The 24825-nt window shown below is 36.9% G+C and overlaps 1 protein-coding gene across 1 annotated transcript; it reads right to left on the bottom strand.

The window, feature by feature from the left end:
* Positions 1–4540: 4540 nt before the first annotated feature.
* On the bottom strand, positions 4541–24464 carry LOC121378957 (monocarboxylate transporter 5-like). The gene is given in 8 exon segments (XM_041507406.1): positions 4541–4672; positions 12198–12431; positions 15681–16368; positions 16370–17046; positions 19514–19660; positions 22149–22292; positions 23234–23387; positions 24237–24464. Coding segments are annotated over 7 exon segments (2232 nt in total). The 3' UTR covers positions 4541–4672; positions 12198–12237.
* Between the last annotated feature and the right edge of the window lie 361 nt (positions 24465–24825).

The raw sequence follows: 24825 nt of genomic DNA, 5'->3' as shown, positions 1-24825 counted from the left end.
GTTGAATAGCCTTTCCGAAATGCGGTTTGGGCCTCACTAATTATATTGTTTTCTTCGATAAATGTATTTAAACGGTTATTTAGTAATGTTGTGAATAGTTTAGAGCAGCAGCAAAGTAATGTAATTGGTCGGTAATTTTCGGGATGTAGTCGACTTCCTTTATTTTTGAATATTGATATAATAATACCAGTGTGCCATTCTTCAGGTAAAACTCCATTATCAAAGATTGTATTAAAAAGCTTAACGTAAATTGGCAGGAGCAAGGTGGCTGTTGATTTAATGTATTCATTAATTATTTTGTCTACACCTGCCGCCTTGTTTAATTTTAATTGTGATATAGCTTGCATTATTTCATTTTCAGTAATTTTTTCGTTTATAATATCATTGTCAGTTACTACGTTTAGTACCTCGTCCATATTAAAATCAAATACATCATCGTTATTGGGCTCTCCTTTATTTAAATGGCTGAAATAATTTAAAAATTCATTTGTCGAAGGAATGTTAGAATTAGGCAGTTCCTTATTCTTAAGTATTTTGTAAAAATCTTTAGGCTTGTCTGATCTTAGCTGTCGCATTTCATTTTCTTTTTTAAATTTGTACTGAGAAAAGGCTTTAAAAATCCATTTCTTGTAAGACTTACTGGCATTAATTAATTGCATTTTATTATCTATACTTTTATTTTTTGCATATAATGTTTTAGCTTCATGATACTTCCGTCGTAATTTTTTACACAATGTCCCAAACCAAGGTTGCTTGGGGCGCGCTGACCTTTTATTTCTGTTATTGTGTGCACGCACGTGACCGAATGTCGAGCCCGCAGTGTCTAAAAATAGATTTTTTAACATGTCGGCTGCGTTAGTCACACGTGTTTCCGAATTAATATTTTCGTCATCAACAACTAAGGATATCTGTTGGACTGTGTTCGTGTCAATGTTTTTTATAAATTCTTCACGTTTATTAGGAACCCACTTGCGAACGGTTTCTCTATTTAAATCATTATTATTATCAACAGGGTTAAATGGGTCATGGTTGTATTTATATGCATAGGTAAGTGTTACTGCACAATGGATATCTGACAGAAGTGGGTCAAAATCACAGATTTGAAAACTTGTTACATTTTTGAAAATATGGTGGGTACCTATGGCATAATCAATTAAACTACAGTCTTTGCTTGTGGTTTTGCCAACATGTTTGTCAATTCCACATCTACCATTAAGGATATACATATTATGTACTTTACATAGATTTAAAAGTTTAACATCATGCTGGTTAACCCTGCCTTTATCTTGGCTTGCTCTTTCTCTGGGGATCTTAAGATTGTCAAGGTTTGAGATGTCATTCAGGAAATTATTTAATCCTTCATCATCAATATAAACAACATCAACAGTAGTGTAATCAGGAGAGCAACTGGTTCTAGCATTAAAATCACCAAGCAGGAGCAATGGGTTTCCAGATGTTACATTTTGAAATATTTCATTCTCAATAGTCTTAAAAGTGTCTTCTTTATAGTAGGGTGAGCCAGCAGGTGGAATATATACAACACCAACCATTAAACTAGTATCGCTATTCTTGGTTTGAGTGTCTGTGATGCTAAACCAGGTTATGAACTCTGAATTGTTTGTTTCACTAACTTTTACAGTATTAACAATATCATGTTTTACACTAATAACAATACCACCAGAGGGTCTAAAAGCTTTTCTATTATTAAAATAACTGGTATATCCTGGTATAAGATCAGGCTTGTTGTCAGTTTGATCAGTTTTGCTTTCCACAAAACACAGAATGTCATATTTTGACATAAATAATGAGAAATCAGGTACAATTAGTGCATTTCTCAAACCACAGACATTCAAACTAAGTATGTTCAGCTTGGTATGGTCACTGTTTATATCGCTGTATACTATTTCATCATTAGTTAATGTGTTAACTTCCATCATGGTATTATGATTGTTAACTGTAACATAGGTCTGGGGATGTAGTGATCTCATTTGGATTTCAGGGGATGGGTTTGTTAAATTATTGTCCGAAAAGGTAATATTAATATTATTTATTAGGGGCTGTTCAATTAAGTTGTTTTCAAATATATGCCCATCATTATTGTAGATTTGAGGTGGCTTGCTTGCATATCTATTTAGGGTTATGACTTTGGGTTTATATGAGTTTGTAATTTGTTCAACATGATGGAAGTTGCCGGTATGGTAAGCTTCACAATTTACAGTTTGTGTACTATTTACAGGAAATATATTACTATAATTACACACTGATGACTTACTATAAACATTCGTATCTATTTGTACAACATTGTTTGAACTACATGTAGTAACAGGTAGAGTATTAAAGGTCTTATTAAGTACAGGCTGTCTACATAGACTAAAATCTGAGTCACTGTTTCTGTTAACATAATTACACACTGATGACTTACCATATACACTTGAGTCTAGTTGTACATCATTTTGGGAACTAGTAGCAGGTAGAGTATTAAAGGTCTTATTTAGTACACTAGAATCTGAGTCACTGTTTCTGCAGTTCAGGTAAGTGGTAGACAAAACAGGGTGTGGCGGGTCATTATTTACAACTTGTGGGACATTAAAACAGGTGCTGGTGCTGTGGTGTGTGTGTGTATATTCATATTTACACCTGTGTAATGAGTACTGTCATTACTACTGGAATTATTAGCTGTCAACTGTTTGGATACTGACATATCTGGCATATCAGCTTTAATAGTATGGCTGTTAAGGTAAGTGTGAGAAATATCAAGTAATATTACTGTCTCACTAGATGGACAGCTAAGGTTAGTACTGGTTTGGCAATTAGCAATGGGGTATGTTTCAGCAGGTATGTTTACAGACATATTACTAGAATTACCTTTGACAGTCATCCCACACTTTACCCACATATCTTTCTCATACTGTTGGTACTGAAGGTAAGTCGGCTGGAAATCAACACATATTGGGTTATTCATGGGTGGGACTCTAGAACAGTAGTCTGTAGTCATCTTGTTGTTATGTTTTGCTAAAGTTGGGTTAGTTTCTGCATTAGATAATGAATTAACACAATGAGTGTTATTAACACCTAGGGTGGTATAAAGTAATGATGTCTCTATTTAGTTATAATGGGGCTATAACCATAGTTTGGGCTATTGTCATTAGATGGATATACACTGTTTGGTGGATGTTCCACTGTATTTTTATTGTACACAGTATCTTTAATGTGAAATTTGATTGTATCTACTTTAGCAATACTAGAGTAGGTATTAGTGTGTTTTCTACTTTGTATGTTACATTCATAATTGGAATACTCATAATTAGAATACTGTCTGTTATTGTTACTCTTGACAGTCACATCTGTGGCTACATTGGTTGGAACTGCAACATGGGACTTAGTGGACACATATATCCCTCCTGACCTGTCCTAGGTGTCACATACTGGCATACCACTGAACCTGTTGCTGGTGGCTACTGGAGCATTGTGAACAGTGGATTCATGGCGGTTTCTTTTCCTCGGTGGTTGTGTGTTGTTTGCAGATGGAGGGTGGCTGGGTGGTGCTGTGGGTGGTGCTCTGGGATACACTTTATCAGGAAATATTTCCTCCCCATCTATGAAGAGTTTGTCCACCTTTAAGAAAGCTCTTCTGTTGTTTCTTCTGGTTTGTTTATATATGGGGTACAGCTGCTTCCTTCTCTCTGAGATTTCCTTTGGGTACTGCTCACTTATTCCGAATGGTTTGCCTGCTAGTTTTTTGGCAGCTTTTAAGATCCTGGCTTTATCTCTAAGTCTGACAAAGTGTGCCACAATTGTTCTAGGTTTACTCTGGTTTTCATGGAATGGCCCCAGCCTGTGTGTCACTTGAAAAGGAATTTCAGTTATATCTATTTTTTTCTCAAGAAATGTGGATAAAGCTACCTCAGTGTCTTCATTTTACCTCCATCTGGCACACCATAAAACAGAAGATTAAACCTCCTGGTTCTGTGTTGTAAGTATAGGATGTCATCGTGAGCTTTAACATTTTCTGTTTGCACATCACTCAGACTCTTAGACCGATATAGAATATCATCATTTGCAATATTCATGGTTTTAGTAAGATCTTCTACATTTTTCTTAAGTTGGTTAATTTCAGTGTTTGTTTCATCAAAAGTATTGCTGATGAACTGGCAACTGTTTTCTACTTTCGTTATTCGATCGTGTGCAGATTTAATACTAGTGCTCAGTTCAACAATGGTGTTCTCAATGGTGCACTCTCTAGCTTCCCAGTTCTTTTGTGGATGTCACTCACCTTCAGATATAACCATGCGATCTGGTCAGTTAACGTTTGGGCCCATATAGGTGCATTACAGGAACCACTTAACTGCATACCAGCATTGCTCGGTTGAAGTGAACTTAGCATCTGTTGTTGTTGTTGCTGCTGTTCGAGCGTTAATGGCGGACCGGTATGGTATTGTGACTGTTGCATCTCATTTGTTTGGTGTAACAGTTGAATATTTGGGTTTCCGAACTCGGGGGATCTAGTAAAGTCAACAAAGTTCGTTTGTGCAGAGTATTGCGGGTTAACACTCATTTCATCAGCTCTTTTTGTTAATTTACCTGTAAAATTCTACCATCAAAAATATTGTGTCCTCCATCTTGTCATGTGACGAACCAAGCCACTACCAAAGGCACAGACCAGACACCTGCCCTGTTAAATTACATTTAAAAAAATAAAATTAAAAATATAAAATAATGATTAAAATACGGATAAAATATACAAATGAAAACCTATCAAATTTATTTTAAAACAAAAAATAAATAAATAAAAACAAATATTTAAAAAAAAAATAAACAACAAAAAACAAACAAAAACGACCCCCCCCCCCAAAAAAAAAAAAATTAAATAAAAAAAAAATAAATAAATAATATATATATATATATATATATATATATATATATATATATATATATATATATAAAACAAGAAATTAAAAAAAGTAAAAATAAAATAAAACAAAAGGAAAAAACCCACACACAATCAAAGCTAAAATTAAAAGACACACATATTTGGGGATTACTGCCAGATAAGCCCACACCCAATACCGAGCAAACATATAACATATATACACAGCTAAAAGGAATGTCACCAATCAGCCACCATAAACGTTTGGTAGAGCTGATAGAGACATATAAATTGATTAAAAAGAATAAATATGTTAAATAATATCTTTAATTATTCCCCGGAGGAATGCAGCCACGCGCGACCAACCAGCTACCAAACAAATTTTGACATAGCCGACAGAATCGCACGCACTGTCCGGCCCCGGGAACATAGACAAGCACTTATATAAATAAAGATAATCAAAGATTAGATTAATAAAAAAAATTGAGTTAAAATAATTAATTAAAATAATTAACACACAACGAAACACGCGGACGATCGATAGGTGTAGCCAGTATTTACATAGCTGTCACCTTGGTCTGACCTCTGACGTCATAGCTAGCGACACGAGGTAGGCCGCGGAAATATCGATCGATGTGCGCCAGCGGAATTTCGGCACTCAAGACGTTCAATGTTAAAATAAATATAGTTTATCTTGAGTGCTTATTAAATTAGATTAATTGGTCTAGTATTTATAATACCAGGCCCAATTAAAAATTACTTAATACTTAATAATAATACTTAGCAATAATAATAATAATAATAATAATATGCCAAAAAATAAGGGGCAGACCGCCGCGGTAGGCTTAGTAAACTATACTATTTTATTATCCCTCTATTTATAAATATTTTAATTTTAATTTATTATTATAATACTTTTAACCATAATTGATAATAAACTAGTTAAGCCCGTACCCCCGGACGAGCGCATATCGCAAAGCGAGTTCTAAGTGGGGCTACTCGCCTGTGGGTCGTAGCGAAACCAGTTCAAATAATTACTCTTCTGCAATAGTGTCGGCGTCTATGTACGATGGGCAAAGGTCCGTTGGTAAAATGTCGAGACAAACCCAGGTTTAATATAGACTTCACTGACGGTCGTGCAAGGGTTTGGCGCAGGCTACGTGGACGCTGCCAAGAGGCTGCTATAGCCTCTATTAAAAACATACTTATTTGCCTTTGATATGCAGAGCGCTAAGCGGCCCCAGTTAGCCACTAAATTATTATTTCCGGCGCGTTCACGCTCCAGTTGCTTGCAACAAAGGTTCTTTGTTACTACTGAATTGAGGAGTAGTTGTCGACTTGTTCTTTTATTTTTAGACGTTAATAACGTTTTCTATTACTATTATTGTTTGTCAGATTGTGTGCAATCTGCTTCTTTTACATAAAAGAAAATGTACAATATGTTTTGTGCTCAACAGAAATAGGCCTACTTACGAACACGTCTTGGGGGAGAGGACCAAGAAACATGGCTCATTGATGATCGACTCGTTAAAACGGCACCTTAATAAAGTTTTGATATTTGCAAGTAATATGCATGTGTTTGTGTATATATCACTGTGTACGAATGGAAGTGTACATTAATTTGACTAAAAAACCGGCCTCGGTGGCGTCGTGGTTAGGCCATCGGTCAACAGGCTGGTAGGTACTGGGTTCGGATCCCAGTCGAGGCATGGCATTTTTAATCCAGATATCGACTCCAAACTCCGAGTTATATATATATATATATATATATATGGCTGTCCCAACAATTTTTGTAACTGTGTGCTGTGACATGGACCTTTCTCAAGTAATTTTAATATTGGACAAAACAGAATATTTAATTTTACATTTAGTAGTAATTATTTACATATTTGCTTGTATTCTGTAATGTCTGGAACTATGCCACTTATTATAGTTATTGTTTAATGAAATTCTTAGTGGTGCAGTTTGTCGTGTCGCGCACTACAGACAAAAACGAAATTGCGTAACCATTGTTATTAGTGATCGTTTGGATGCACAATGCGGTCTACATTTAGTTGTATTTCAAAATAATATGTTTATAGTGTATGGAACTATGTTTGTAAATAGTTGCCGTAATTTATTTATGGGATATTAGTATATTACGATTGCTAAATGTGTTAATTTAATGTTTGACGTCCGTGTTTTTGGCCTTGCGGTTTTCGACTTTATTTAATTCCCAGATTCCTGTGCATGTAAAAGCTATGACACAACGTTGACATTAATATTATTGATGTAAATATTTCCATAACTGCAAAGTGGTGTGTACTTACACACTGAAAACATCCCATGGGCTCATAAATAAACCTGGGATAAATTTCCGTTTGATCGACTGTTTTGGCATGGCTGCCGAGAGCGACCTTGCCCTTCAGTAAAGTTTATTTTCCTCCAAAACCTGTACGATCGATTAGCAATTTTCTTAGTTAAACGTATCCTAATATATTGTTTGTACATTGTGACAAATCGTTTTATTAATTAATTGAGATAATAACTGTAAATCTGATTACTGTAATATATTAGTGCTTTTAGGAACTATATCCTTGTACGCTGAGAACCTGTTTACGCATACAGGTTGCTACAGTCGGATATATCGGTACACAATGTTTGTAAAGAACAGTATAAAAATGCTGTTTTTGTAATATCCCCAAAAGGTTTTTCGTGTTTATGCACATTATAATTTGTTTGTATTGTTAGCTTGAATTCCCAATGTGTTTGCAATGCACCATAGCGTCTTTTTGTGCCTATTAAATAATGCTGTTTTTACAATATTCCCAAAGTTTGTTTTCATTAAAACTATTTTATATTGAAATTAGACCCAAAAAAGCAATTGTGTAGTGATAGACTCATGTTTATGCACATTAGAATTTGTTTGTATTATTAGCCTGAATTCCTAATGTATTTGCAATGCACAATAGCGTGTTTCTGTGCCTGGTCAATAATGTCGTTTTTATAAATATTGTAAAGGCTTTTTCTGTGAAATTGTTTTACGCTAATTTTAGACTAAAAAAGCAATTGAGAAATGTTAGTTTTATGTCTATGCACTTTAGAAATGTCCAGTATTAATTATTTCAAGTTTGTAATGCTTTTGCAATGGGCTGAACTGACGTATTTATAAAAGTTGAAGTTTCTCAGGATCTAGAGTGTGCATTTACAAACTGTAAATTGAAAACGGAAGCTGGACCAAAAAACAATTACTTTATTTATTGAGCAATTGTGTGCATAACGTAATTATTAAATGAAATGATATTTATTTTGTAAAGGTAGATCTCTTCCTAGCGTAATTTCTGATTGGCTGTTGTGGCGTCACGTGGTACTTCTCAAAAAGTATCAAAAGACGACGTCATTGGACGTCAGCACTCATTCTCCGACAACCAAACTTGTAAGTTCATGTCCCCTTGTCCAACTTTTAGATTTTACTACATTACATACATTTCAATTGACACTGGAATAACTTTAACTTATATTTTTAAAGTAAATTTTATTACCATCTCTATTTAATTAACTTGTTTTATGGAAATAATACTTATAAGCAAATGTAAGCTGTTTACATTTATTGGAGATGCAATCCTATCTGGTTTGATATAACTAGAGCTGAAAGGAAGAGATCTATCTATATGTTAGAAACTTACCTGTGAACATTAACTTTATTTTCATTTACTCATAACTTTTAAATAAATTTATAATTTTGAAAACTAGAACATATCGGCTTTGTCATCTGTGGATGCTATTTATATTCTCTGGACATTGTTGACATCCTTGGGACGCGGATACAACAATATATATAGGCGTAGGAAGCAGGGGGCAAGGGGGGCATGTGCCCCCACTTTTCAGAAATGTTGCTTTATAATAGTGTAAAAGTGTGTACATGTAAAAGTGTGGCTCCCTCCCCACACTTGTTGGCACCTTCCTGCGCCACTAATATATTTATGTGTGTGTGTTATGTGTTTTGTGTGTTTGTGTATGGTTTGTGTGTGTGTGTGTGTGTGTGTGTTTTGTGTGTGTGTGTGTGTGTGTGTGTGTGTGTGTGTGTGTGTATGTGTGTGTGTGTGCGCGCGCGCTTACATCCCCCGCCTTGCCACCTTCATACGCCACTGGTATATGTACGTAGATAACAATATTTTTTTTCAAATGTGCGTGTTAGTTTGGGTTATGTTTTTGGTTGTGCGTGTGAACTGGTGTGTGGGCTTGTTTTGTAGGCTATTGTTTATTTTGGGGCAGATTTGTTGTTGTTACTGGTGTTTTCTTTGGGGGGAGGTAAAATTGTTGAGGGGGCGGTATTTTTTAAAATATTAGGTTTTTTGTTTTGCCTGCCACTTACGCTTATAATCATGTATATAGAACAATTTCTTCGTTTTAATTTTTAACCTTGAATAATCGGCATGCAAGACTAACTTAAATATGTTTACACAGATATTTTTATGTAAACAAAACAAGTACTGTTACTATAGGTAGATGTTTTTAGGTTAAATTATATATTTAGCTGTTATTACAGCAAAATTTACGCTTTATAATGCAATGTATATAGGCCTAATTAATTTATAGCAAACGAAATATTTAGTCAAACAGGCGCATGTGCAGGAAATTGTGCAGAGGAAGTCTAGACTGGTTAGTGGTGTTTTTAGGGGATGGGGTCGGGTCATGCGTCCCCAGAAAACACTAAAAAAAAACCCCAATAAAATATAATATAGCACTTGGGGAAGGGGACTGTTCTGATCGGAATACTACATATAGTCCGTCCCATCCTCCTACAAAAATGTTTTGTTGTTTTTGTAAAAATTTAAATTTGGTTTCACGTAAAAATAAAAATAAATGTTTTTTGGAAATAACAAAAATATACTATTTTTGTGTGTAATTTAGAAAACAAGCGGCTCAGAAATAAATAACTTGTAGTAAATTCCATAGTATGAAAAAATGCGTTTCCCGTGGGACGCACTATAAACGTATGTTTTTGTTATCTATTATATATCTGTGTTACTGTCACACACAATTCTTTAAAACTGCAGGTGTGTTTGTATGTTTAAATGAAATTATGATAATTAATGTGAGGCGAGATTGCAGCTTTGAAACAAAAAATCAAACATTTCCAGGCAAGAAAACCAAAACAATCAGGGTGTGTGACAGCTCGCTAGATTCATCTCCTATATTTAACACATGGTCAGTTATAACAAAACGCAATTTCATGAACTTAATTTTTTACCTGTATCATTCTTTATTTTTAAAGCATAGGTGGGGACATGTATGATGCCAGGGACTGGCATGCATAAATCTCAGCTGAAGATTCACAAACAACTGTGGCCATCGGCCATCCCTGAAGTAACCGCAACGCGCCGGAAATGGTTAGGGGACGTAACTCTGCCTATTTTTTCTCTCACGAACTTCTAATAGAGGCTATAGCCTGTATTAGAAACATACTTATCTGCCCTTGATTTGCATAGCGCTAAGCGGCCCCAATCAGCCACTAAATTATTTCCGGCGCGTTCACGCTCCAGTCGCTTGCAACAAAGGCCTTTTGTTTCTGCTGAATTGTGGAGGAGTCGTCGACTTGTTCTTTTATTTTTTGACGTTAATAAAGTTTTATATTACTATTATTGTTTGTCAGATTGTGTGCAATCTCCTTTTACAGAAAAGAAAATGTAAAATATGTTTTGTGCTCAGAGAAATATTTACGAACACGTCTTGGGGAGACAAAGGACGAGGGGGTCATTGATGATTGACTCGTTAAAACGACATCTTAATAAACTGATTCTGAAGATGAGGAATACAGTGATGATGACGATACAGGTGATGAATCAAACACGGCCAGTGACGATGACACCTAGACTGCTTTCCAGTTGAGTTGTACCATTAGATGGATCTAAAGGATCGCCTTGAGATGGTCCGTGCACAAACATAATAATTAGATAAAAACAGTTAGGTGTGATTAATATAAAGGTTAATATGTTCACCAAAGAAATGAAATGTGTCATATGAACACACAAAAAAACTGCTTAACAGCATTTGGCAGGAAATAATTAAAAGATACATTTCACTTAGCGGTACTTTTGCAGAAAAATTAATTTAGTGAAATTTTGGTGATGAATATGGAGAGGGGGGGGGGGGGGGTAAACTGCCTTATTGGTGTCATAAAAAACAAACATAGTACCACCAAAATTATTCCAGTTTCCTTTTTTATATATTCTAAGCTAAGATTACCTGATTCATTCACATTTCATGCACACTGTGGCGATTTTATTGCAAAAAGTCAAAAAAATTCACTTTCCTTCAAAAAGAGCCACTTATTGGCTTCTAGTTACATAAAAAATGGGAAAATCATCAAATTATTAATATTGAAGTGTAGAGTGGATCATTGTCGTTCCATTGATGTGCATATTATAAGAAAATAAAGTGCTGATATTAACAATAATGTTTCCCCTACCCCCAATTTAGCCACACGTCGTCGTTGTAGCATGGAGAAAAACTCATGGCCTGTACACATATTGAGTACCAGTGGTTTGCCTGTTAACATCATTGTTCTGAATTACTAGACTCATAGGTATAAAACTATACCAAAGAAGTTAAGATGTGGCGGGGATGCACGGTAGCCCACCTAGCCCATGGACTAATGCATGTGTTTGTGTATATATCACTGTGCACGAACGGAAGTGTACATTAATTTGACTAAATGACTAGCTGCATTATTAACTACGACCTATGCTGCAGTTAATCATTAAATTAACAATACAGAAATTCACTTCTTCGCCTAACGATAAGGCTTTTACTGTCTGACTCGGTAATAAAGACAGTTTCGGGAGCAAACATGCACATATGTTTCAGTGGAATAAACACAGGTAACAAATCGTACATCATGACGTATATTAAATTTAATTAAATACTGACGATGCAAATAAATGCATTATTGGTGAAAATACGCAAACAAATCGGAACAGCGAGTCCAGTGTCATTGTCAGACAAGGTGTAACGGACACAATAAATAAATAATTTCATATGTAATTTAATAGTTACGATCGACTATATACCTGCAATTATTAATATTATGCACAACCACTAAGCATTCCATAGTATATATATATATATATATATATATATATATATATATATATATATATATATATATATATATATATGTATACCAACTATCAGAATTACAAAGCAATCCACATAAATACACATCACACAGTTCAGTGTCATTGTCAGGCAATGTGTAATGGACACAATTTTACATGTATATAATATACGATGCACTAATCAACATCAAATAATATCTATCTAGTCGAAAAGCGCCATGATGACCTACGTTTTGCTCACATAGTTGTTCACAGAACGATGAATATGCATCAATGCTTGTCCGGCCAGTCTGTCTTCTCACATGGCGTTTCGTAAATAGGTTTTGAAATAGACGTGTTTCTGATCTGATTCTTCTTCCGTGTGGCCCACCTCTCCAACAGTAGTATACTGGAGCCGACAAACCCACACGCAGCGGTGTACTGAAAACTGGCAGAGTACGAACCCGTCAAGTCCCGCAAACTACCTACAACAAAACAGAGAAATGAACGTTATCATAATACACTACAGATTAATCAGTACGAACCCGTCAAGTCCCGCAAACTACCTACAACAAAACACAGAACTGACCTTTATCATAATACACTACAGATTAAACAGTACGAACCCTTGAAGTCCCGCAAACTACCTACAACAAAACACAGAACTGACCTTTATCATAATACACTACAGATTAATCAGTACGAACCCGTCAAGTCCCGCAAACTACCTACAACAAAACACAGAACTGACCTTTATCATAATACACTACAGATTAAACAATACGAACCCGTCAAGTCCCGCAAACTACCTACAACAAAACACAGAACTGACCTTTATCATAATACACTACAGATTAAACAGTACGAACCCTTGAAGTCCCGCAAACTACCTACAACAAAACACAGAACTGACCTTTATCATAATACACTACAGATTAAACAGTAAGAACCCATGAAGTCCCGCAAACTACCTACAACAAAACAGAGAAATGACCTTTATTAATATACACTACAGATTAAACAGTACGAACCCGTGAAGTCCCGCAAACTGCCTACAACAAAACAGAGAATTGATCTTTATCATAATACACTACAGATTAAACAGTACGAACCCTTGAAGTCCCGCAAACTACCTACAACAAAACACAGAACTAACCTTTATCATAATATACTACAGATTAAACAGTACGAACCCTTGAAGTCCCGCAAACTACCTACAACAAAACACAGAACTGACCTTTATCATAATACACTACAGATTAAACAGTACGAACCCTTGAAGTCCCGCAAACTACCTACAACAAAACACAGAACTGACCTTTATCATAATACACTACAGATTAAACAATACGAACCCGTGAAGTCCCGCAAACTATCTACAACAAAACACAGAACTGACCTTTATCATAATACACTACAGATTAAACAATACGAACCCGTGAAGTCCCGCAAACTACCTACAACAAACAGAGGAATGATCTTTATTAATATACACTACAAGTTAAACAGTACGAACCCGTGAAGTCCCGCAAACTACCTACAACAAAACAGAGAAATGATCTTTATCATAATACACTGCAGATTAAATAGTACGAACCCGTGAAGTCCCGCAAACTACCTACAACAAAACAGAGAAATTATCTTTATCATAATACACTACAGATTAAACAGTACGAACCCGTGAAGTCCCGCAGACTACCTACAACAAAACACAGAACTGACCTTTATCATAATACACTACAGATTAAACAGTAAGAACCCATGAAGTCCCGCAAACTACCTACAACAAAACAGAGAAATGACCTTTATCATAATACACTACAGATTAAACAGTAAGAACCCATGAAGTCCCGCAAACTGCCTACAACAAAACAGAGAATTGATCTTTATCATAATACACTGCAGATTAAACAGTACGAACCCGTGATGTCCCGCAGACTACCTACAACAAAACAGAGAAATTATCTTTATCATAATACACTACAGATTAAACAGTAAGAACCCGTGAAGTCCCGCAAACTACCTACAACAAAACAGAGAAATAACCTTTATCATAATGCACTACAGATTAAACAGTACGAACCCGTGAAGTCCCGCAAACTACCTACAACGAAACAGAGAAATGATCTTTATTAATATACACTACAAGTTAAACAGTACGAACCCGTGAAGTCCCGCAAACTACCTACAACAAAACAGAGAAATGATCTTTATCATAATACACTACAGATTAAACAGTACGAACCCGTGAAGTCCCGCAGACTACCTACAACAAAACACAGAACTGACCTTTATTAATATACACTACAGATTAAACAGTACGAACCCGCGAAGTCCCGCAAACTACCTACAACAAAACAGAGAAATGACCTTTATTAATATACACTACAGATTAAACAGTACGAACCCGTGATGTCCCGCAGACTACCTACAACAAAACAGAGAAATTATCTTTATCATAATACACTACAGATTAAACAGTACGAACCCGTGAAGTCCCGCAAACTACCTACAACAAAACAGAGAAATAACCTTTATCATAATGCACTACAGATTAAACAGTACGAACCCGTGAAGTCCCGCAAACTACCTACAACAAAACAGAGAATTGATCTAAAAATAAACAATACGAACCCGTGAAGTCTCGTAAGCAATCTACAAGTAAACTGATATGATCTTTATTATAATACACTATGTATTAACAGTCCGAACATCCAATAGCCGATGGTTAATTATCAATGTGTTCTAGAGGTGTCGTTAAACAAAAACAGACTTTAACTGAGAACTATATTGCAGAATTGCAAAACGTGTGACACCTGGTAAACTATGATTGCTAAGAAATGTGTTCTAGTGGAATAGTTAAAAGAACGACGATTACAAGAAGACTACGTGTCAGAATGATCAAACGTGTCGCAGTTAGAAACCGATAATGAATTAAACAATATCAAAGCACACTTTAACTTTTCGTCCACAACAGACTTGAGTTTTGCAAGAAAAAATAATCTCACCTATAACATTAACATTATTAACATAATGAGTAAAACTACCTGTCTATTCTTAATTTCTTACAAACAATTGTGTCCATCCTAAGTATGTTTTTCTAAGATGTACATGTACTGTTATACTTTTATTATTAACACATTGTATATTGAATTGCACGTCGCCAATGTAAGGTAACTGGAATGTACATGCATGTAAGCAACTTGCTTTGGTAAAATAAACGAATAAACCACGGCAGACGTCAGATTACCAATTAACCAATTCTAATTAATGTACTTGTAAAAATAAATATATAAACTGTATTGTTATAAAGTTGAAGTTTTAGCACTGTGAAATTATGTAACGAGCGAAAGCGAGTTATACTTGTAGGAACCATGAGGTGTAAGATAAATTGTCTCCAATAGGCACAAGTGTATCATTCTATTTCTTACACATCCTGAATACCTGTTTATAATATAGTTCAACGGGAAAACAGAAACATTGGGTTGAAAATGTGTACGTTAATGACGTCTTTGACATAATGACGTACTAAATAACGCCATCGTGTATGGTTACTTGAGTCATGACCTCTGAACAGCCAACCACACCTCTACAAGTGATCAACAACATATATGATGAAGACGATATTGATCTATAACGGGTCATCTCTAAGACGGGTGTATACATTTACCTACATACTGTCACAATCACATGTTAACTACCGAGTGAGAATCTTTTTAGAAAAGTCATCTTACCTATAACAGAGTGAGCAATGGCAACCATTGATCCATGTATCAGCTGAATGATTCCAAACGCTTTTCCCATGTTCTCAGTTCCCACGAAGTCGATGAGCACAAGTACATATAGCGACCTGTAGACCCCGCTGAAGATTCCCTGGATCACGGCGTAACCCATCATGAGAGGGAAGGAGGAGTACAGAGACACGAACAGGGAGGAGGTGGCGCTGATGCAGAGACCCGTCATCTGGAGGTAGTGCTTACGAATCACGCCAAGATCCGCAAACCACCCGAAAGCCAGTTTGCTCAAAAGATCCAGCGATGCAGTGACTGTCAACAAGAGAGCAGCATTTGATGGTGAAATGCCATGTTCTATTGCAAGCGCCAGTATGTACGTCAGATGAGCTTGTGTCTGAATAGTAAAAACTGCAGCACAAACTAACATGGAAAATAATGGATTCTGAAAAATGCTGAAATCGAAAGAGGTAAACGGTTTTTTCATAAGACGCAGTATCCTTTGGCATATGGAAAAACTAATATGTTCTGTAATAATGGGTTTTGATGTTTCTTGCATAATACCATCATGGTGTCCATCCATTAAGCTAATACTAGGATCCATACAGACATTGTGTTCTCCGTTCATTAAGCTAATACCTTGAACCGTACTGACATCATGATCTATGTTTGTAGGAACATAGAGAGTTCTACTGCCACCATGTTATATCAGTAAGAGAGACGGGGCCAATCTCGGAAGCATTAGAAAGAAGCAGCAGGGTAGGCCTGCTGAAAGTTTCCTGATTCTTCCACGTTCTTGTCCTATACGTCATACTGTCCGAATATGTTCTTTGTCTGAGAGGTGGTAGAGTCTGGAATTTGTCAGCTGGAAGGTGGTCATGCGATTTCGTTAAAAGACATGAGGTTTTGTGGGAATAGTTTTCTATGACATTTATCTCTTTCGAAGGTTTTCTTTCCGTTTTGGAAACATATCTTAACAATTCTCCTGTTTTGTCTCCTAACAGAAATCGTTGCCTTCCATGTGAAGATTCGTCCGTTTTATCTCCAAGTAGAATATTTTCCCTCGAGTGTGAAGATTCTGCTGGCTTGTCTTCCAGTAGAAGTTTTTTCCTTGCGTGCGATTTCTTGTAGAAGCTGACAGGGCGTGAAAGCATGCCGCCCACTAAGATGTTGAGGCTTATGGCTCCGAGAATCAGGAACGTGTCCCTGAGGGTGAACTTTCCGAAGAGGTAATTCACAAATGGCGGGAACACGCTGCCACCCACACTGACGCCACAGATGGCGATGGCTGTCGCAATACCTCGACGTTTGTTGAAGTACTCGTTAACGAGAATCATCCCCGGACCGTTAATCAGTGCGTGTTCGATGCCTGGAATGAAACATGGTACATGGGCTATACCAACGAGTAATTATACTTAGGCATATTACACCCAACTGATGGTGTAGTTTTCTTGCTGGGGTGTCGTTTAAACATTCATGCATTCCATTAAACCTTTGTGTAAATAGTCCTAAATATTACTATTCAGTCTGTTATATTAAAATCCGTCCCATCCTCTTACAAAAAATTTTTTTGTCAATAATTTCAGTTTGGTTTGACGTAAGAAGAACAGTAAAGTGTTTTGAAATAAGAACAAAACTACTATTTTTGTGTCCAATTTCGAAAACAATCTGCTTAGAATTAAATAACTTGTAGCACAATCCATAGCATGAAAAAAAGCGTTCCCCGTGGGACGGAATATAGCTTGTTATATAATCTGAACCTACAAAAAAGAAAAAAGAAGTGGAATGTAAATCGCGTTTGAAGACTGTGATATGTGACGTTCTGTCTGTGGAAAAGTGGATATAGAAATGTCTTTCTGCTAATGTAAAACTTTAACAGGTTTCCTGTGAGGATTACGTATCAGAATCACCAACAGTTTGACATTTAGTAGCCAATAATTAATTAATCAATGTGTTTTAGTGGTGACTAAAAAATAAACTTTAACTTTGACTGAATACTAAATGTCAGAATGATTCAGTGTCAACTTTAAAGTCGCAGACCCTAGTTTCACTAAGTTTGGTTAAACTACAAACCTGTAACACATTTGGATAACGTTACTGCAGTTTTGCACGAGTCTGAATGGGGAAATACCCTTAAAAGTAGACTAGAGCTCATCTCATAACCGTTATTTCTCACAGGCATGTGTGTTTTAAACATATCAAATATGTAGTTTGAGTTATTGGAAACACCAGTATGACCAGAAACACTTCGGATGTATGGATATGGATAAGGTGATCAACACAATCTAAGTAATGTTTGTTTTCAGTTGTGAAAAACGGCTCTAATACTGAACATTAGATTATACGCCATAATGTTTAATTACTATTGTTTGTCACTTTAAGGGGAAATGATAGTATTACACGCATGCCACTATATTTGGCTCCGACGCCATATAACCGTAAATAAAATGTGTTGAGTGTGTCGTTAAATAAAACATTTCCTATATTTGGCAGCGGTAAAATCGTTAACTAGCAGAACAACAGTGGCATGGCGTCACTACGGATATGTTTAGCGCTGAAACATACACAAGATAAAAGATAAAAGATAAAAACTTTATTGCATATAAACATTCCACATACGGAACTGGATGCAAAACATATGCATAAACAAGAAACAAGAAACAATGACGTAACAAAATACGTCCGTCTATATAGGCTATAGCCATAGTCTGCTTTTTTCAAAACATATTTTTTTTAATATATAATTTTGGTGTATGTTAACGAAGGGAAAAAAAAGATAACTGTTTTGGCAAAAAGAGATAATGTTCTGTGAAATTAAACGAAATTCTATGAAAAAGTGTATGATTTAAGCAGACTATGGTGTACTTCCATGTTAGTCCTGCAATGGACGGCAATCACAGGACTGTCATTTTGGCTTCGTATTCAATAAAATATCACATATCTTAGTGTAATTTGTTTGACTAGTTGGTCACTTTTGTCAGGCAAGCCATTTTATGACATTAGTATCAGTACATACATATATGTGAGAATAATGACCACACATAGTGCCCGTGTATTTAAAACTTCGTTTTAGTAGTGAAGATATGCACGTGTGTGTCTGCTGGATGTCATTTTAAGCAACACGAATAATGTTTGCTTTGTTGCATTACAGAACAGTTTAAAATTAAGTATGGTTAATGGATGTAAAACATGATTAATTAGACTACACACGGAAAAAAGGAAACGTCACAGTGATTCATACACCTATTCACTTTGCATAAAAAATTTGTACGGTGACCTATAATTTTTTTTTATTATTATTATTATTTGTTTTGATATTCCAGTAACATAAGGATATCTTTATAATATGTAAACATTTCAAGAAGGTGTAATGACTTTTAAATTTTGACCGAATAGACAACACGTAGTGAGATTCTAGTATACAGCAAGTCTACACTGATGCGAATATGTTAAAAGTTTGTTTTGTTTAACGACACCACTAGAGCACATTGATTTATTAATCATCGGCTATTGGATGTCAAACATTTGGTAATTTTGACATATAGTCTTAGAGAGGAAACCCGCTACATTCTTCAATTAGTAGCAAGGGATCTTTTATATGCACCACCCCACAGACAGGATAGCACACACCACGGCCTTTGATATACCAGTCGTGGTGCACTGGCTGGATCGAAAAATAGTCCAATGGGGCTATCAACGGGTATCGATCCTAGATCGACTGCGCATCAAGAGAGTGCTTTACCACTAGGCTACGTCGCTCCCTGCGAACATGTAGGCCGCGCATTAGACCTCTCGCTATGACGTAGATTGAAGGCTTTGATTACACCGCGACCTACCTACTACAACTCCCTGCATGCAGATGAGGAACACCATACTGTCCGCAAAGTAGGACAGAGTTATTCCTGCTGACGTCATAATCCCACCAAGAATGATAGTTTTCCGTGTGTCCAAGTGTGTTAGGACCACCTGCATTGTCAAGAAAGCTAAGAGAGGAAAAAAACGGAAAAACAACATTGATATCATATAGGTGATGTAAGCGGGGAGACGTGAGGTGGGGTGGGAGCAGGGCACATTGCTTCCCAAACTGAAAATTATACATTCACCCCAGTCGAAACTCGAGCCTCCACTCCCACTCACTCACCCACCCCCTAAAGCACTCCTATTTGTTCTCAGTAAAATTAACCATCATATTTTTTTCAAAATCGTTTAATTTCCCTTGAAATACCATAATTTGGGACTAATAATAATATACCAACTCGGAGGCAAATCTTTGTCACGTCACTGCCAGGTCTGGCATGATTTCATCATTTTGCTGATCCAGTTTAGGAGGTTGGATATAAACAAGTCCTCAAAACATAAGCGTCGGGAGAGGCCGGTAACTGGTGGTGGGGGTGGGGGTGGGGTGGGGTGGGGTGGAAAACTGGAGGGATCAGTAAGTAAATATGCGGTTGTGTTTGTAATTGTTACATAATTATACACGAAATATGTACACATATAATTGTTATAAAACAATACAGATTGTCTACAATCAACTCTGGCCGTACTGAAATAGTTTCTAACAACATCGAGATTTATGAGCTAGTCCTATATCCTTGCATTTAAATTGACTGGGGGGTGGAACGTAGCCCAGTGGTAAATCGATCATTCGATGCGCGGTCTGTCTAGGATCGATCCCCATCGGTGGGCCGGCCCACTGGGCTATTTCTCGTTCCAGTCAGTGCACCACGACTGGACTATCAAAGGCTGTGGTATATGCTACTCTGTATGTGGGATGGTGCATACAAAATATCCTTTGCTACTTATTGGAAGTATAGCGGGTTTCCTTTCTAAGACTATATGTCAAAATTACCAAATATTTGACATTCAATAGACCATGATTAATAAATCAATGTGCTCTAGTGGAGTTATTAAACAAAAAACACTTTAAACTTTATATTGCCTTTCAACGGGAGTGGGGTGGGTGGCTGGGTGGTAGGGCCTACACGAGTCCAAAATATTGGAATCGGGCACTCGAGGGTCAAACTTGACTCGGACCTATGTACCCGACATTTACACGAGATGATAATGAAACTACAAGAATAAAGTAAACTAGCATTATGCATCTTCATTCCAGCGCTGAATCAGAATACCAAATCATAACATTGTATTGCATTTAGGAAGCGGTTGGTATGTTCGGTATTGTGACGGACAGCCAGATGAAAAAGAGAAACTAGCGCATGATCATATAGGTCTAATTAGTGTGTAACTTGTATTGCTGATTAGTTACTGCTGAAGTTAATGTCCTACATTGTCTCACGTGTACGGGTACTCGAGTCTTGCTAGACTCGGCTCGTGCCCGAGTGCCCGAGTACTCGTGGAGACCCTAATGGGTGGGGAGTAACGCAGACCCTCACCCCTCCAGGTCTATGCAAAATAAAGGATTTTAGCTTCAGGGCGTCACTATTTTATATCACCTACAAATCCAAACTTATATTAACCATTACATTGATATTATCCCCACCCACCACCCCACCACTTAAATGTTCGATCCGCGCCTGTATGTGGTAGGTACAGACATAAAATCTTCTAAAAACTGATGTTAACATGTAGATTTAGGCATACATGTTTTTTCCTTTTAACTCTTTAAAATACATTTAAAAAAATACAATTCCATAAATTCCGTTTAGACGGTTGCCTCTAATTTTGATGCCTGTAAACGCATTTGTATCTATATACATTATTTGAAAACATAGATGTTTTGTTTTTCTATTCTAATATAGGTTTGCTTAATACAAATAAATGTGTTGTCCATCTGAAAAATTACATTTAGGGTTTCATAATATGAACGTCTGCACACTAGTATTGTGTCGAAATTGCGTTGTATCTAAAAGTGTGTTTTTGTTTTTGTTATTTTGAGTACATAGTACATAAGCATTATATTTCTCAAATGGCCAACACATGTTTTTGTATTCAGCATATTTAAATTTGGTTAGAAGATTATTTTGGATACAATCCTAAAGACATTATCGCACAAAAGTAGATAAAACATAATCTGTTAAACTCTATTATATTTAGATACAATGTATTTTCAACACAATCCTAATTTCGTATACTACCATTTTATTTTAATCATTTTGAACCTCTAAACGTAATTTTTCAGATCGCCAATATATATATGTATATATATATATATTTAATTCAGCACCCCAAATAAGGTTAGATAAGTATTGTTGACATAATCGTAAAGAAATGCTCGTAATTCGATAAATAAGCTTCTTTTTTCAAGAAATGAGACCCGACTATATCAAATGGCTTATAAATAAATAAGTTGTAGTGAATTCCATAGCGCAAAAACAAAGGCCCACAGCAATCGCATTTTTTTCATTCTATGTAATTTCCTTTTATTTCCAATTTACTGAGATATCGAATCTATTATATATAAACCGTCATACCCAGAATCTGGATATCACTCCGTTATTATTTTATACTCACACGCAACGCTGTAAGTAGCTGACATGGTGCCCATCAGCAGTGTTGTCATGGTAACAGATGCTCTGTAGATAGCGAGGAACTCGACAAACAGCACCCCCAGTGCCTTCACGTAACCCACACTTATAAACAGGTTGAAGAAATACGCTACAAAATAGAATATCTGTGTTTTAAAACAATAACATGCGTGTTAAAAAGAAAGAAAAGCATATGTGCGTGTTTAAACTCGTGCCTGAGAACAGTTATTTTGTGTCTGGAGAGGCAAAACAAAGACAATATTGAGACAATAATGATTTCTCGTTGACAACTGAACTATGTTTCACGATTTAAGTGAAAATTGACCACCTAGAATTAAAGTTTGTTGTGTATAACGACATCACTAGAGCACATGGATGTATTAATCATCGGCTATTAGATGTCATTTGGTAATTCTGACATAGTCTTAGAGAGGAAACCCTGTACAATTTTCTATTAGTAGTAAGGGATCTTTTATATTCACCATCACACAGACAGGGTAGCAAATTCCGTGGATTTTTTATATACCCAGTCGTGGGGCACCGGCTGGAACAGGGCGGGACGTAGCCTAGTGGTAAAGCACTCACACCATGCGTGGTTGGTCTGGGATCGATCCCTGTCTGTGGGCCCATTGGGCTATTTCTCGTTCCAGCCAGTGTACCACGACTCAACGACGCATTCAACACATTTTATTTACAGTTATATGGCGTCGGACATATGGTTAAGGACCACACAGATATTGAGAGAGGAAACTCGCTGTCGACACTTCATGGGCTACTCTCTTCGATTAGCAGCAAGGGATCTTTTATATGCGCCATCCCACAGACAGGGTAGTACATACCACGGCCTTTGATATACCAGTCGTGGTGCACTGGCTGGAACGAGAAATAGCCCAGTGGGTCCACCGACGGGGATCGTTCTCACACCGACCGCGCATCGAGCAAGCGATGTACCACTGGACGACGTCCCGCCCCTATATGTGAATGAACTGAACACTCTAAGTGCTATTTGAATAGTGAATCATGGCGTGAATGGTTAACAAGAAATCAACCACCTCTTGTAGTCGCACGTACCCAGCACGGTCATCCACGCCCAGCCGCGGTCAATGGGGACGCCGTCGTCGTCGTCTTCAACCTCGTCACCCTCATCATCATCATCATCATCATCATCAACAACAACAACGTCCTCAACTACAACTGTTTCTTTCTGAGAGTCTTTCTCTGGTCTCTGGTCAATAAAGGAACTTTCTGTTAAAGGTGAATTCGTATAAAACCGACCAGCCTCGGTGGCATCGTGGTTAGGCCATCGGTCTACAGGCTGGTAGGTACTGGGTTCAGATCCCAGTAGAGGCATGGGATTTTTAATCCAGGTACCGACTCCAAACCCTGAGTGAGTGCTCCGCAAGGTTCAATGGGTAGGTGTAAACCACTTGCACCGACCAGTGATCCATAACTGGTTCAACAAAGGCCATGGTTTGTGCTATCCTGCCTGTGGGAAGCGCAAATAAAAGATCCCTTGCTGCCTGTCGTAAAAGAGTAGCCTATGTGGCGACAGCGGGTTTCCTCTAAAAAACAGTGTCAGAATGACCATATGTTTGACGTCCAATAGCCGATGATAAGATAAAAGATCAATGTGCTCTAGTGACGTCGTTAAGTAAAACAAACTACTTTTTTTCGTATAAAACCTGCCAAGTTAGGGTTTAGGTTATGGTTAGATTAATAAAGGAACTTTCTGTTAAAGGTGAATTCTGAAAGCTGACAGTTCCATATTTCGCTATTTGTACATGTGTTACATTTTGTGAAAATTAACTACATATTAACTGACTCCACAAGTCAGGGTCCGGTTAATGATGGAACTGTCTGTTAAAAACGTATTCTTACGGTAAAACCTAGCAAGTCAGAGTTAGGGTTAGCGTTATGCAAAAACGAAATAGGTTACCAGGATTTGGTTGTGCGGAACCGCAACTAGAGATTGTATGTTCTCCCACTCCATCCCCACTCCACTTCAGATATCGTTCGATCGGCCCTGTATAGTATATCAAAATTAATTTTATACCAAAAGGAATAAGACACATACCTCAGACTCTACACTCCCTAGTCCTTGTTCCTGGGTGCGGCCGCGTCTAAACGCCGACACCTCCTCGTCTGATCTACGGATTTTTGTCTGTCCCGTTTCACCCAGATCTGGTTCACGGTCGGGTTCACGGTCTGGTTCAAGGTCTGGTTCAGGGTCTGGTTCAGAATCTGGTAAGATGTCCAGGTCACGGTCCTCCTCCACTGTCACTTCAGTCTTGTTAGTTCTCATCTCACTTCAAATAAAACTGGTCTCAAGGAATGCTGCCTCTTGTAAATATGCTAAACGAAGCACATAGTTTTCTGAACTGATACACATCATAAACTACAATTTTATAAATATTGAAAGCTATATTTACTCCAAACACGAATTTTGCAGATTTTTAGGTCTCGCCCAACATAAACTCAACAAAAAGAAGTTAAAAATTAAATTAAAATTGCATTAATAAATTTCAAGTTTTTATAACAAGCATTGAGAGGAAGCTTTCATAGGTGTATCTATAAACTATAGATTCACTGATGTAGTATTTATAGTTTGTGTAGTGGGATTTAGTTCAGTCGGTTGCCTGTTCGCTTGAGGTGCTTGCGTCGCA

Source organism: Gigantopelta aegis, chromosome 1, assembly GCF_016097555.1.
Source record: "Gigantopelta aegis isolate Gae_Host chromosome 1, Gae_host_genome, whole genome shotgun sequence".
NCBI classification, from domain to species: domain Eukaryota; kingdom Metazoa; phylum Mollusca; class Gastropoda; order Neomphalida; family Peltospiridae; genus Gigantopelta; species Gigantopelta aegis.
This window is presented reverse-complemented; position numbering and strand designations above follow the sequence as displayed.